General features: G+C 38.6%; 1 protein-coding gene across 2 annotated transcripts in view; it reads right to left on the reverse strand.

Annotated features, from left to right (window-relative positions):
- The window catches only part of ipo11 (importin 11), a 114,859-nt gene that overhangs the window by 5,904 nt on the left and 93,362 nt on the right, over positions 1 to 15,593 (reverse strand). Inside the window, exon 30 of one of the 2 annotated variants that reach the window (XM_030417391.1) lies at positions 6,256 to 6,321. The exons of the other annotated variant lie outside the window; for it this stretch is intronic. Within the exon in view, the coding sequence (XP_030273251.1) occupies positions 6,256 to 6,321 (66 nt within the window). The remainder of the gene's footprint in view (positions 1 to 6,255; positions 6,322 to 15,593) is intronic. 2 annotated transcript variants of the gene reach the window in all.

The raw sequence follows: 15,593 nt of genomic DNA on the forward strand, positions 1-15,593 counted from the left end.
TTTTGAATGACTTGATGCTGCCTGTCATTCTGTTTACAATTATTAAAGACTAATATTCTTCTTCTCTAATTACTGATGAATCATATATTCTATAAAATGTCAAAAAGCCCTTTAAAATAGCTTTTTTTGTCCCATCAACAGTACAAAACCCAATGACTCTGAATCTACGATCAAAAGCAGCAACTCCTCATATCTAAGAAACGGGAATGTTTTTTTCCCCTAAAAAATGAGTGAAACACTTAATCGTTTATCAAAATAGTACACAATTTATTTTACTTACTAATTGATTATTGACTGGCTGAAGACTGTGCACAAATAGCAAACTACAGTGATGTGCCATGAGTGAGAGCACCTGTAATTCTAGGATCCATTAGAGTGAAGAGCCACGATTCACATGAAATTTGCCCTCATCTCTCCGTCCATTACCTCAACCAGTATTCCCCCTGAAGCTTCATGTGGTTTTCCATCAGTATTTTAGAATCAGTAATTAGCAAGTAAAAGCTTTCTTATGAATGACCATGAATTTCTGAGGAATTCCGTTTTGGTAAAGGATTATCAATAATCTGTCAACACCTGTCCCTGTTTCAGCAGTTGCATGGAGGTGCAACCATAACAACATCCTTTCTCTGACTCTATGGGTTTTCTTTAGATGTACTCAGTCGTTGTGCGTGTGCATCTTTTTGACTGTCAAGACAAAAAAAAGAATCAAATCTGTGCGAGTTGGTGGAAAAAGCCTTCAGGGATATTGAAGCTTTGATACAAGGTCAGCTCATGTCAACACATAGCAGTGCCTCAAGTGTTCATCACTTGATTCAGACAGTAAATACTGATGTGATGTTACTTCTTAAAAGATGTAAAAATCTCTACACGCATACAAAGCACCAATCCGATGCAATGATTAATGTTTCATAAAGTGAGCTCCGGGCTGTCTAGGATTTCTCATTCTGTCTTGTAAATGTACTTGTCTTTCTCACGCACAAATCAATTAATCAATAGCCTAATTGAATGACACTGTGACCTATAAAACCTGCTGCTGTCACGCATGGATGTCATGGTTACGATGGTGTCTTCATAGTAATTTCTCCAGTGCTACTTGAGATAAAACAAATACTCGGTCAAGCTCTTTTTCCTGGGACATGAGGTGGATCAATCAATTAACTCTCTGAGATGTAATATAAGGTTAATGTGGTGCACACCACAATGGTCATGTAGACGGCATGCAGCATGCACCGACACATACTGAATTACACCTCTGCTCAAGCCGGGTATTCTCTTATGTAAAAATAAAAAGGTAAGCGTATAAATGAAAATGAAATTTGTGTACAGACGTTTACATTGAGCATGAAACTTAAAAAGAGAGATTAAAAAGTAACATACAATGGTAACGTTTTTTAGGTCACAAATTAAACGCATTAGTTGGATTTCCAGGTAATTTGAGCCTACTCCCTTGGTGGTCGTTCATAAATGTTCTACATTTCTAAATTCTTTATTACCAGGCATGTTAAGCTGACATTTCTGACAGTAAAAGAAGTGACCATGAATCAAAACAATATCAAATTTAAAATCAAAGCAACTCTTAACGGAAAAAACACCACACCTTTGTTCATCAGAAAGCAGTTCCTGTCACTTACTTTTCTGTAACCTATAAATGTCTTTTACAGCAAAAGTAGGCTTCCAGAATTAATGATCTTGGCAGTTGATGCTGATGGCTGATGCTCAGGTGGTAATGGAACAAGAGAAAGACAAAAGCAATATTGCATCTTTACACATTCCATTAGAATACAAATGTTGCAGGATGAAGGGAATTTTATAAACTGAAGGTACATATGTTAATGCAAGTTAACCGTTGAAACATTTTTGTTTCGGGTCACCTGAGGCTAGATGTCCAAGAGAAGTAACATCTTTGCATTTTGGAGTTTAGATTGTCGGGAAGATAAAACAGGAGTAATCAGGGCATGTGGATGTGTGAGGAAAAGATAAAGGCAACAGTAAGACAAAGGGAGGAGTGGACGTTCAATGAACAAAGAGAAGTGAAGAGTGTTTTTCCCTGTAGAGAGCATGTAGTTACATACTGAGTGGACTAAAAACAAGAAAGTGAAAAGATGACCAAGCGATGAATTGAAGGATAAGAGCGATCTGCATGGACTTAAGTAGCAGAGCCTGCCTGATGGTGCACAAACTAAATATTCCTGTCAAGGCAAAAAAAAAAAATGCAGGGGAAGCAAAGATCAGGCCTGTGTTGGCTTGAGGAAGAAGAGAAATGGGACTGATGATGAGAGGAAAGAAGTGATGATGAGAGGAAAGGATAGAGGGAGAGTGACACAACCCCTGCTGTGGCTCAGAGATAAAGAGGCACTGGTCTTCATGCCTCGGAGAGAGTAGAAGATAAATGAGAGGCAGGATGAAAAGAGAGACAGATGACGTGAAGAAAGTGGATGAGGTTTGGACGTTGCCTGGTGAGCAGATGAGGAGAGAGAAAAAGCAGAGAAGACGGAATAGAGAAGTAGGCGAGATAGGCTAAGAAGAAAACTGTAATTATGACAATGATGATAATGATGATGATGATGTTTGTGCCCGCTGCAGTAAACGTCTGGCGGGTTTTACCTTTTGCAAAATGCCCATTATAATAAGCACAGGTTAAAGTTGTTCCATCTGTACTGATATTATTAAGGCTGTCCTGAGGTTGCCAAACATTACTGTGTGCTTGTATTTCTTCTGGCCAGGGTTCTCGCACAAAAAACAATCGTAATATGCAATTTAGTCTTGGATCTTGATTTACATGCAGGGCTACTATAAGTGTGATCTGTTGTCCTTATATTAAGCCTCTTAGTGGCAAATGGCTATCGAGGAACACAGCTTGAGAACATTCTAAGAGTTTGTTTCCAAGAAATTAGGTTTTGAAATGACCACAGTAATTTCAGTCTGTCCCCGTTTTGAAGATTGGTACCAGTATCATACATGCTGGTGTGCTGGTTGGGCTTAAACTGAACAGAGCTTTAATTCATGTTATTAGCTGTACCTGTTCGTTTGGTTGGGAGTAGCTTTTTCCAGGTAGGGGGTTATTGTATCTTCATTAGTTAGACTCATAGGTGCGACAGACCTTCATTGTTGTCCTGTTATTGAGATATTACTTCATAATCATACAAGCAGTTTATTTTGGGTCCATCCCACATGCATCACCACAGCACCAAATCAAGGGCTGAAAATAGCCCCTGATAAACACACTCTTTAGTCTTGTTTGAGCAATAATTACTGATAATTACAGAGCAGAGCTGTTTTAGGATTAAGACTTTTGAAAATTGTACTTGTGACCAGTCATAAAAGATTTATATCTTCCTAGCGCTTTGGTGGTTTTGCTTTATTTATGTGGTTTGTGAACAATGCCAGCCTTATCCTTTGAATACTCTCTATAACCATGACAGCTTAAACATTTGAGGTAGCAAGATAAATTAGAACCTCAGAGGTGTGACTCTGTGATAGCAAACATTGAAGAATCGCTGATGCAATATATTGTTCATAATCACGTATGCTTATACTTATGGCGGCATATGTGAGGACATTATGCCTGACAGTAAAAGTCTCTATGTGTGTATGTGTTGGCAGAGCTGCACTGGCCTAGTGGGAATGGGTCTGCTGAATATCAGAGTTTCATACAAATCCTTTTTCCTCAGGGTTCTCTCCTACTACAACTCATGCAAATGTCAGCCATCTACTGTTCTCCCCAGTTAAAACAGACGTGTCTCAATTTGATATATTTTCATCAATTTGCATGCTATATAAGCAGATATAGATACAGCTATTAAAACATAACTTGAATCGTTGTTCACGTTCAGTTGCAGAGCAATTGACCTTGCACTGCAGACCACAGACTCTTTATGCCCATAAAAACCGAAACATACGGCACAGTATCTTGGCCAAGGAACTTCTCAACTTGGGACCACTCATTCTTGCTCTCTCGCTCTCTCTCTCATAAAATGCAGCACAGTCTCTTCAGCACAAAAATATGCTTCGTCACACTTACAAGGATAGTCTACATGCAATAGATGCATGTTATGTCCAGGATGCATACTGAAATCAACATTTCACACAAACCTTCAAGTGGTGGACAACTTCACCAAAAACATTCCAACGAGATACTGGATGATCTCACTTCTGTGCTTCTGACCACATCTCTAAGGGTAAGCTCAGTCACCATGTGGAGGAAACTCATTTAGGCTGCCTGCATCTGAGATCTTATTCTTTTGGTCACTGCCGACAGCTCATTTTCAAGGTGAAGGTTGAACTCCAGTCCCCAGTGCAAAGAACCACTGCGTCAGAATTGGAGGTGCTGATCCACATCCTAACTGCTTCACACTCTGCTGCAAACTGCCCCAGTGGGTTCTGAAGGTCACCGCCTGGTGTATCAGGACACATGAAGACAGATCAAACTCTCTCCACAACCACACCTGTCTGCCACTTTAGAGGCATTGGTCCCAAACTCCATGCAACACTTAGGAGACATGTCAGCCAAGACAACCCAATAATGTCAAGCACTCTGCATTTCAGGGTGAATCTCATCTACATCTGGCTCCTTGTCACCTAAGAGCTTCTTGAACACCTCAGAGATATCCGCTAAGGATATGAGTGAGGCTTTCCTCAAGTCTTTAAACACTGCATCCTTCACAGAAGTTGTGGAGTAGTGTTTTTTCCACTGCAGGACAATATTCCCAGTCCGGTTCCACAGTTCTCCTCCCCCACTCAACACAGCTAGAGTCATGCCAGGCCTTCCCTTCCTGAGTTAACTAATGGATCGCCAGAACATCCTCAAGGGTAAACAAAAGTACATCTTGATGGCCTCTCATACTTGAGTTATTGCTTTGCCGACTACTGAGGCCACAGCCCTTCTGGCCTCCTGGTAACATCCGCTGCTTCAAAGGATCCCTTGAGCAACCTAGGCCTAAATGGCTTTCTTCTTCAGCTCTATGTTCACCCTCATCACTGGTACGCACCAGTGGGTTCTTAGGTTGCTGCCAAGGACAGGAACCTTCATACCACAACACCTAGCAACTAGGAGTGGTTAATCGGCCCAATTTCCCGATTCGATTCAATTCCGATTATTGAAGTCTCGATTCGATTACAAATCGATTTTCGATTATTAACGATTATCGATTCGATTTTCAATTATTAACGATTATTGATCTTCCATTTAACATCAGTCAGCTGCTGAATTATTTTACTTCTCTTTTGAGTAACACCTCACAGCACCTTCAATATTGTATAGTGTAACTGTAATATCAAAATTATTATTTTTTAATTTGTTTTAAATGTAGTGTTACACTGTTAAAAGAAAGCTGCCAAGCTCAGCAGCCGGACTCATGTTAGAAGCATTGTTGGTGACGAGAACCAGGGCGTGTTTCTCTGTTCCCCACTCGTCTGCCATTGCTCTGAGAAACTCACACATATTTGCGCTTGTGTGGCTATCATCCATAGCTCTCGTCTGAAGTACGTAGGACATTAGCTTCCATTAACTGCTGACATAATGAGCTGTAACGGTCACATATGAGACTGTAGCTCTGGATGTCCAGGCATCGCAGGTTATTGCTACCCTGTGAGCAGAGTTGAGGGACCTTTGCACGGAAATGTTTGTCTCCTTGTAAAGATTTGGAATCGATTTAAGTGTGAAAAAGCTCCGGGATGGAATAACATATCTTGGCTACAGACTGTGGACCATGTAGCGGAAGCCAGTAAGAGGAGGACTCCAGTTTGTATTACTATTTAAAAAAATAAAAAATAAAATATATATATATTTTTTTTTTTAATCGATTTTTGGAAATTTAATAATTGAATCATAATCGTCAATATTATAATCGCGATTAATCAATAATAGATTTTTTTCACCACCCTACTAGCAACCGCTTTTACAATAGTAGTCCAAGTTGGATTACTGACACAGTAAGAAGCACACTTTCAAGACATAAAAATATAAAATCAAAAGTTGTAAGAAGTGCAAGTTGTGATTAGTTCTATTAAGTTAAGAGTATGTTACATATTCACCACGGAAAGTATTGCCCAGTGCCGTTAATAAGATCCCATTATTGCACAACCCGTGTCCCTCGCCAGGGTTAGTAATCTGTGTCAACAATCCATGACTGCACGGTTGGGTATCCAGGGCCATACAGTGCTGGACGGACTATATATGTTAGCCAGCCTGGGAACGCTTTGTGATCCCAAAAAGGAGCTGGAAAGCGATGCTGAAGAGAGGCACATCTGGACTACCTTGCTTAGCCTGTTGTCACCGTATCCAGGATAAGCAGAAGAAAATGGATGGATGGATGGACTGTACTTTAAAAAGCAAAACAAAAAACACAACAAAAAACATCAGCCAGAGGTTTAAAGCAGCACACAATTAATGTAATGTTCTTTGAATAACACTGGGGTCATTTCTTCACACTTAGAAATTCTGAGCTGTAATAGACATTATAAAACTGCATTACAGGACTTTTGAAGTTGTCTCGATTATAACTTAGATTATCATTTCTAAGATGCCAATCACTTAAATGATTGCAGCTCAAACAAATACAGCTTCATGGATATATGTGGCAAATTAAATTTTGTGTGTGTAAATTACTAATTCTCTGTAGATAATTCACAGTCAGACAAGAATGTTGTTTTCTATCACAGAAAGTTGAAAACCAACATTTCCCGTAGTGCTGCTTCATAATAAAAGCTTTGAAATGGCTTTTAATTTTTATTGTGAAGAAATTATAGTAAATTAAACATGTTTGTGACTGAATTAGTGGAGCCACTTTGTTAATCTCAGCAGAATCCCAAAGCAACAGGCACAGTTGTCAGAAAATGGTACAGTCAAAACTTGTACTAGTTGGCTAATGGGCATCTCCCTCCTGTGGCAAAGTAGTACTTCAACCTGATCTAAGTTCACAGCCTCACTCAAAACTCAAGGGCCACTCTGAGATCACAGACTTCTGCATTTTGAGCAACTAAATGTGATAGCTACCCCTGAATATGGATTGTGATATGGAGTCAATTTATCTCTACAATTGGCTTTGACATAGCCACTATATTTAACAACTATCTTTACTACCATCTTCTGGATTTTAACATGTATGCATTTATTTAGCAGAGGCCAAATGTAATGTTTTGAAAGTAAATAAAGATTATTAATGTATTGTCCGCATGATTTGAATCTGTTCAAAAATGTAATTGGTTCTTCCTTTGCTAATGATTTACCCATCCACAGATTTCATGAAAACTGAGCCAGTAGTTTTTCCCCATTTCTGCTGATAAATGAACAAATCAAAAAGGAAAACATACCATCCTTGGCTGAGAAAATTAAGAAGAGGCTATGTTTTCCAGTCTGGGAGAGCCTAGAGCAGCAACTTAACCATGAATAAGCAGACTTTTACTGGCCTCTCTGTTGGTGCATTTCGATTGTGTTTCACCTCTGATCTAAACACAGTATTGTTGGTGTACCCACATCCAACAATGATGTCACAGTATACTTACAATCTGGAGTACACTGCTGTGGTTTCACCACTTTTTGGCAGTAAAATGTTTAACTCATCAAATCACAATTTTATTGTTTGTGCATTTGAGTGTTAAAAAAAAGGAAGACAGAGAGAAACACCCCTTTAAATACGGATGGCTATTTGAATGACAACAATGACAGTAAATCACACAGTTGGATTCGGCAGAACAAAGAAAAACTGGTAGGACCCAGCAGAGAGACCACCCATGTTTGTTAAAACACCCAATCTACCAACCAATGTTTTTTGGCAGATAGTAGCAGTAATAAGAAGCAACACGTTTCAACAAATCTTCCTTTGCTATGGTATTCCAGTGTTGGCAAGTCCTTCACAAACACTGAAAAATGATTTTGTGGATGTTAAATGTTTCAAGTTAATGAACAAAAAGGTTCAAACGTATTCACATAGGTGTGGACATGGGCGAAATATCAAGTGGCTCCTAATCTGCACTGACCAAATAGAACATGAAACAAACAAGGTGAGACCGAACAGTCCGTGAGAGATAAGGTCATGTACATTCATCAGCGTTATTATACGTAGGGTTGAAGATTGATTAACCATACAGAAAATAGACAGTACCATTCAATAGCCATCAAGACGGACACGAGTGGAATTTAAAAAGTCTGAGATAAAGGAGGTCAGATCAACAGTTTTAGAGAAATAAGGGCAAGAACAGAGAGACGGATTACATAAACTGACGCCCCCAAACACAGCCCTCTCTCCTTTTCTGAGGTTTCATTAGTTCATGGTCCCTTGACTTGAGGGAGGATTAAAACTTGATTGCAGTAATTTTCCTCACTAAATGAGGCAGCACCAATTGTAATACCCTAATTAGTATTGTAGTAGAGGGTGTAAATGTAAGAGCTCTTTAGCAGTCTATCATAATGGTGCATATTATCAAACATACACCCTTAAGTGTAGGAGTGTGTTGAGGCATGCATGTACAAACACACACACGGAAAACATGGAGGAGCAGTATATACGCCTTAAGCAAATACCAGCCTCAGAAACTGAGCATTAGTGTTCAGAAGGACAGTATGTTGGGAGGCTTCCAAGAGATTTACAGGATGTTCTTTAATGGCGGTAACAAATTAAGGAAAACAAATAATTCTGAAAATTTTAAGGAATTTTTCTTTTTTTTTTAATAAATGAATTCCCTCGCAGTGCTCTAGTGGATAGAGAGATTGGCGGCGACTGGGGCTATGAGCAAACAAGCTGGGTCTAAACAGCAATACCCAACATCCTGCTTGAAATCTGCTGTGCCATCTGGCAGGCACCGAAAGACCAATTCATGCATGTGTAAGATGGGCTTCCGAAGTGGAACGATGCTGTCAGCGGCTTTTGCAGCATGGACCTTTTGAAAGTGTAATAGTTACGAGGATGGAATGCACAGCAAAAGGGAAGTACTCAAACTGACAAAAAAGTATCCTCAGGTACATTTTAAATCCTTGGTGAAATGAAGGTGATGTAAACTTTAAACTGAGTGTATTGGCCTAAGAAGAGATGTTCCAATATCTTTCACGATTGATACTCAGATTTGTTTTTCTTTTAGACCAACAAGACAGTTTTTTTTTATTTAACTCACTAGTTCTTAAATCAACTTTGCAATGCAGGCAATACATATAAAGGTTAACCAAATTGAGCACAATGAAAAGGTTGCATCATTTTTTCATTAAATCAATATTTCGTGCCTTTGGAAAATCTAAAAAAATGTAAGCATGGTCTTACAGGTATCATCAGTCAATCATTGGTGTCTAACTTTACCCAATAGAAGTCTCTCTAGAAAAGGTCTCTTGGGTGTAGGCTTGCTGCTGTCTGAGAAACGGACCAGTTATTTTGACTGTTTGATGATTTCAAAATGGTGATGAGCGTTCATGTATGTTTCAGGCACTGTAGAAATAATCTATTTCATGTTTTAACATTATTATGCTGATTGACAATTGGTGGCAGCCAAAGCCAGGAAACAACTTGTTGCAAAGTGCTAACAAAGGCAAGGAGGAAGACTGCACATTAACAAACATGGAAATAAATGATAAAATTAAATAGAAATCGTCTGTCATATTTGATTAGGAAGGAAATGCATTCAACATGTTTGTTAGACCCAAAGGATTATTATTTTTGTCCATTTTAAAATACAAAAACTCCCTCCACAACTGACTTTTTTCTGGTGTAACAGTGATCTAAGAGGTGTTAAATTCAATGAGCCAGTCAGATCTGAAAAACTAGTTCATAAGCAGCTGAAGGCTTTCAGTTTACCACCTCAGGTCAAAGTTTGCATTAAGGATTCAACAATGCTGGTGACCAAAACACTTAATGTCAGATAGAGGATGTGTGCAAGTGTCAAAGGTTTGCTCACATATTGCCAAATCTCAAGTCATGACACAGTCTGTGAAAACCCCATATGAATAATTTTGATGGCTTTTATGGATCAAGATCTGAAGAGGAAAAAAAAAGAAAGAAAAAAAGATATGACTGAGGATTTTTTTTCCTTTAACTTCCTTCACTTCCATGCAACATACTGTGAAGGGACATGTTCGGTGGGTAGCACACTGTGCTCAGTGAGGGTTGCTAGCTGTAAAATACACCTCTGTTCCCTCTTGACAAACAACTACTAATAAAAAATAAAAAAATGAAAGGCAAATCAAATGCATGCAGACTCAAGTAGAAACTGTGCAAGTCTGACCTGAACTCATTATTTGGTATCTCACCAAATGTTATGCTTCGTAGTTTTGATCTATTGGATCCATCCGTCTATTGGACAGAATTATTTACAGTGCACACATTTTCAAAGTCTGAAAAATCCAGACTCCCAACTAAATAATCCAATTTTGTCTAAAGTGTGAAAAGTAATCTTCAAAGTCAAGATAAAAGTTTTTTGATTGCCTGCAACACGGAGCTGGTTCGCTCACAATGGCATATTGATGGTATTGTAAACAAAATCAAGAGAACACTGCACGCTTGGACTCCCTCTTCTGATAATACTTATCAGCTGCCAGGAATGTGCCAAGGGCTGATGTACTGTAGATAAACATTTGCTCTACTTGATTAATTAATCCACCTGTCCCGAGCAGAGACAAATACGTTAATCATTTTATCACTTGTCTGACAAGCTTTCAATTTGATTGAATAGGGCTGAGGGTGAGAAAAAAGTAGCTGGAGTAATTTCTTCTCAGCTCTTCCAGCAACCAATCAAAACCACAGAGATTAGTTTCAACTGTAATGAGCCACAAACTGAATGAATACGCTTCACACTGGTAATTAAGATGCATTAAGATCAATTTAACAACTGAGTTGTCAGACCGAAGATCAATTATTCTCATTACTTGAATAAGACTAATTAACTCACAGTAAATCCAAAGAGCTGACAGGTGAAAATCCTGAACACACTTTTGGCTGCATTATCATCTGATCTGCACAGCTGCAACATTAACACAAAGACAGGCAGACGTGTAATAAGGCAAAGTGATTTAGCATTCCCTGTGGTGCATGCTTTACATTTTAATATCTGGCTGCTCTTTATAACAGCAGGTTGCAGTTTTGGTAAAATGCCGATGGGCGGTGCTGTGAAGGAATTACATGAGCTCTATAGACTCAATGTACTTCTTAAGAGTGACAAAAGTATAATTGTCCTGCCCCAACAGTTGAAACAAAATGAAAGAGCATGTCAGGCAGATGTCAATCATGCACAGTCTGTTTACCACTGATGTGAATGGCATTTAATTAAATGTTTCATGCTAGATATCAACATGTCAGAGCAGTAAAAGCACAGGTGTAATGTGCATAGCAATAATGATGACTGCTTTAAACTTGGAGGAGATCCTTGTATGTCTTGGTGTACGATTGCTTTCTCTAACAGCTTACTGCTATATAATCATGCTAGATTTAGACATGTTCACGAACTTCCTGACTCATCCTCTGATGTATTGTCTGATATTTTCCTGGAAGTTATAGCAACCAGTGACTAAATGAAAAGAGGCACTGTTACTTCGAATAAAACTAATGATTTCTCTGGGTTTGGAAGTTGTTGGAAATATATGTGATAATGTAAGCATACAACTCAAGAAAATACATAGCATAGCTCTCATATTTTATAAGACATTTTAATACAGAAATGTTAAATATTTTCTGTTGTCACAAAGTCAAAATCACCATGAAGGAAAGAAAGCTGTCATGTCTGTGAAAACACAACATGGCAAGTTGCTCTTAATTAGTTTTAAAACCAAATCAATCTGAAGATTTGCTTGAATCTTGACACTGAAATATATATTCTTTAAATGACAATGACAAACCTGTATACGTTCAGGATACAAGCTTCAAAGTCCACTCATGCACATTATACAGAGATGTTGTATATTACATCATTTACCTGCTGTGGTCAACTTTTGGTTAATTCTAAGAACCTGCAACTCCTGGTGCTCTCATGGACAAATGGCTGTAAAGCTGAGAAGCGACAGAGATGGAAACTAATTTTGATAGCGCAGTGCACCTTAGGCAGCACAAAGGCAAATCTTTATATCTTGTGCTGCAAAATAACACCGTCAGAGAGGTCTGTTATTCAGGAAAACCAAATTATGCTGACACTGATGGTCTGCTTGAGACTAGGAGCAATAATAAAGCAAGAATGGCAAGTCTTCATTGCTAATGCTTTGTGTTGCCCAGAGTGAATTGATAACACAGCGAAACTCATTTCCTATAAATATATACCTCCAGAGGATCTCTGGACTCAGTATGTTTATTAACATGAAATAATAAAAAACTGTTGAAACAATTTCATGATTAATCGACAGTTCATCAAAGCATATTATTTTCAGTTCACTCTGAGCTATGACAGCCACTGGGTAATAATGTAATAGATATAATTTTCCATAATTTCCTTTATTGAACATCAAAGCATGTGCGTTTAATATAATTGTCGTTCAAGGGAGCTAATTCTTATTTTACTCCTAATCATCACAAAATAATGAAAATGAAGGGATAATTTGATGACTCATAATAAGCGCTGGAGTAATGTTCACATTCACTCTGATCAAGAACAGCCACGGGGCAACAATGTGATGGTAGAATTTTTGATCTTCCTCTTCTCAATTTTCAAGGCATGCACAGTTAATGGGATGCCCTTTCAAAGCCTCCTTCAATCAGCAAAAGTTTTACTGGAGTAGATCCTCTGATTGGAAAATTTACATGAGCCTCATTTGAAATACAGGGGGAACGTATTTGCCATCCTCGACTTGGCTACTGAATAGATTATAGTTATTCTGATACTAATCAAAACCTGTAGCTGATTGTATTTTGTTAGAACATAAAGTAAAATATGTTGAAAATAAGTATCCACTACAAAGAAGAGTGTAAGTTGAATATTTGGTTTCCAACACATTTGCTGATTTCAGGCATACTGTTACGGAAAAAAAGGTCTATATTATTTTTTAGCTTTCATTCTTGTCTCTTAATAAACACAGAAATTCCTGCAACTATAAGTCCAAGAAGTTTTTAGTCTGAGCTGCAGCCAACTTCTGCTGCTCTCAGAATCACCATATGTTCAGTATACAGACTTTTTTTTCTTAATTTCAAAATCAGCACGATCATTAAAATCTGAAAACAACTGTTCTGTGAGCCTGATGTTTCTGATGCCATCATAGGTACCCACTATTACCATTATCAATGGCTGCATGACGCACTTCTGAAAACCAATTCATTAGGCTAATAGCCTGGAACAAAAAAACTCATCAGTTACACATCCTGAGCAAATGCTATAAATGACTAAACCAAGCATTCTGTTTAAATAAATCGAAACTACTTAAACAATAAACAAAGTACACCATATGTGCCTTGTAAAATGAGGGTATGTCGCTGGGAAACATCTATACAGCTGTGATATAATAAACCATAAGGAAGCTGTGTGCCAAGACTTGGAATTACAGAGTGAGTGAGGCTTCTTGGGCGAGGAGAGAGGAAATGGGGAAAACAGAGAAATTACTGTTGCAAAGGTACCTTTTTAAAGCAGATTTTGGGTCGCTTGGACTGCAAGACCTACAAACTATGCTGCAAAATGCTGTGTGTGATGCTAGTGTAATGCTACATGTCGGGCTGGGTGCAGCATCAAAACCTTGACATTGCTGAACAACTTCAGACTGAAAGGATAATTCTGTGCACATTAACATCAATACAGCCCTTCCTTAAAAACTACTATTGCGAGTGCAAGGGTTGTTAATGTGAGTAGTGTGTTGGGGTGGAGATTCAGCTTGGTGGTTTCTAGCTATACAAAACATTTTGTTTTGGATATATCTGCAACCTTTGGACTCAACAGTAAGGTATCTTTTTACAAAAACCAACATGCATAATATATAGACCTGGCTGTCTACGCCTTTCATTTGTTTTTGTTTTTTTAAACAGGAAAGAGTCCCCAATGGAAAGAAGAACAAGGTGTGGGGAGTTATCGAAGAAAAGAGGAACATTGTATTTATAATGACATGCTGCTATTGAGCTCTCGAGAAATGTAATTTTTCAGTGCTTTTTTCCACTTTCACTTTTCACACTTTTTTTTCCCCCAAAATATTTCAGCAAGATAAACAATTAAAAATCTAGAACTGTCTGCATGGCTGTTTATTATCTATTATCGATTCAAATCAACCTATTCAATCAGTAGAGACCTGCCCTCTAGCTTACATACAGGTAGTTTAAACCATGATGCACTAGAGAAGTGTGAATTTGGTCCATATTTGGTCATGATTTAATACATGATACCTTTATACAGCCTCTATCACTATTCAATGATCACATTTAGCGACCCACCCCCTCATTACATCCCATTTCTCCTGTGCAATTGTGTGTAATGGGGCACCTTTGTCTTCTATTTTTATGTTGGAGACTAATCAGTCATTGGCAACTACTCACACAAAGGCTGCACAATAACCTGTATTTGTTGTGCATGTCCTTTAGTGTAAAATAAAGGAGAGCAAAATAGGCGCGAATGGATGTGTGCCATCCACCACAGCACAACAGACGGAGCCCTTGTCATTAGTACCCAGTGGAGAGAGTCTTTGATGTCGCCTATCCTTCTTCTTGTTTGATGGTGCTGGCCTTGTAGATGAAGCACAAGAATCAAATGATGCATTGTGTACTGCAGCCCAAACACAGCATCAGTTAGCCTGGAACACTCAGATCAAAGTGAGGGACCCTTACAAATCCCAGACAAGATAGAGTGGAACAGTCAACAGCTTCCAAAACACAAAACAAACTCACCCTTCATGCGCAGAGAAACATGACAGGTCGAATTTAGGAATAAATCAGAAGACGGTAGCAGGGGTGAGGCAGCTTCTCCTCCCAGAGAGACTATGGAACATGGGGCTGAATATATCCTCTGAATGGATTGATAGTTCAAAAGTAACGCTGACCGGATATTGTAAGGCAAAACTACCACACATAGTTAAAGCCCGACCATTTAGAGTTCCTGCGTTTGAACTGTAATCATGGTTAATAGAAAATGTAGTCATAACTTTCATAGCCAAGGTCAACTGTGGTGCTTACTTACAAATGCACATCAGACTGTTTAGTGCTAGAGGGACACGCTGACACCACGGGAATTCAACAGGCTTTCAAAGATAGCCGCTCGCAGCCCTTTTCTGATCGGAGACAGATGGTTGAATGACCATGTCACTTCTGGGCACGTAACCAAAAGGATACTTTGTCCTCTGCTTAATATGTAGACCATAAAGACATTCGATAACATCTTACGTTTGAATCCAGAGGTTTCACTTGGAATTCAAATGAGGTTTCACTTTGAAACTGAAGCACTTTCAGAGTCAAAGACTCACTGCAAGATATGAGGAGCTTATAGGGTATGATAGGACAGAGTCCCACACACATTTTTCATTCCCATTTATGTAATATTAGACACCCAAATAATCAAATACTGTACACATGTACATATGTATACAATGAGCACCGGATGGGTAGGTTCTAGTCTATGGAGCTAGTGTTGGTTCAGATGCCTAAAAGAGGAACTCCACACTACATTATACATATTTTTTGGCCAGCAATATATACATTTTCTATGGAGAGAAGGTGTTGTAC

Source organism: Sparus aurata, chromosome 5 (assembly GCF_900880675.1).
Source record: "Sparus aurata chromosome 5, fSpaAur1.1, whole genome shotgun sequence".
Classification (NCBI taxonomy): Eukaryota; Metazoa; Chordata; class Actinopteri; order Spariformes; family Sparidae; genus Sparus; species Sparus aurata.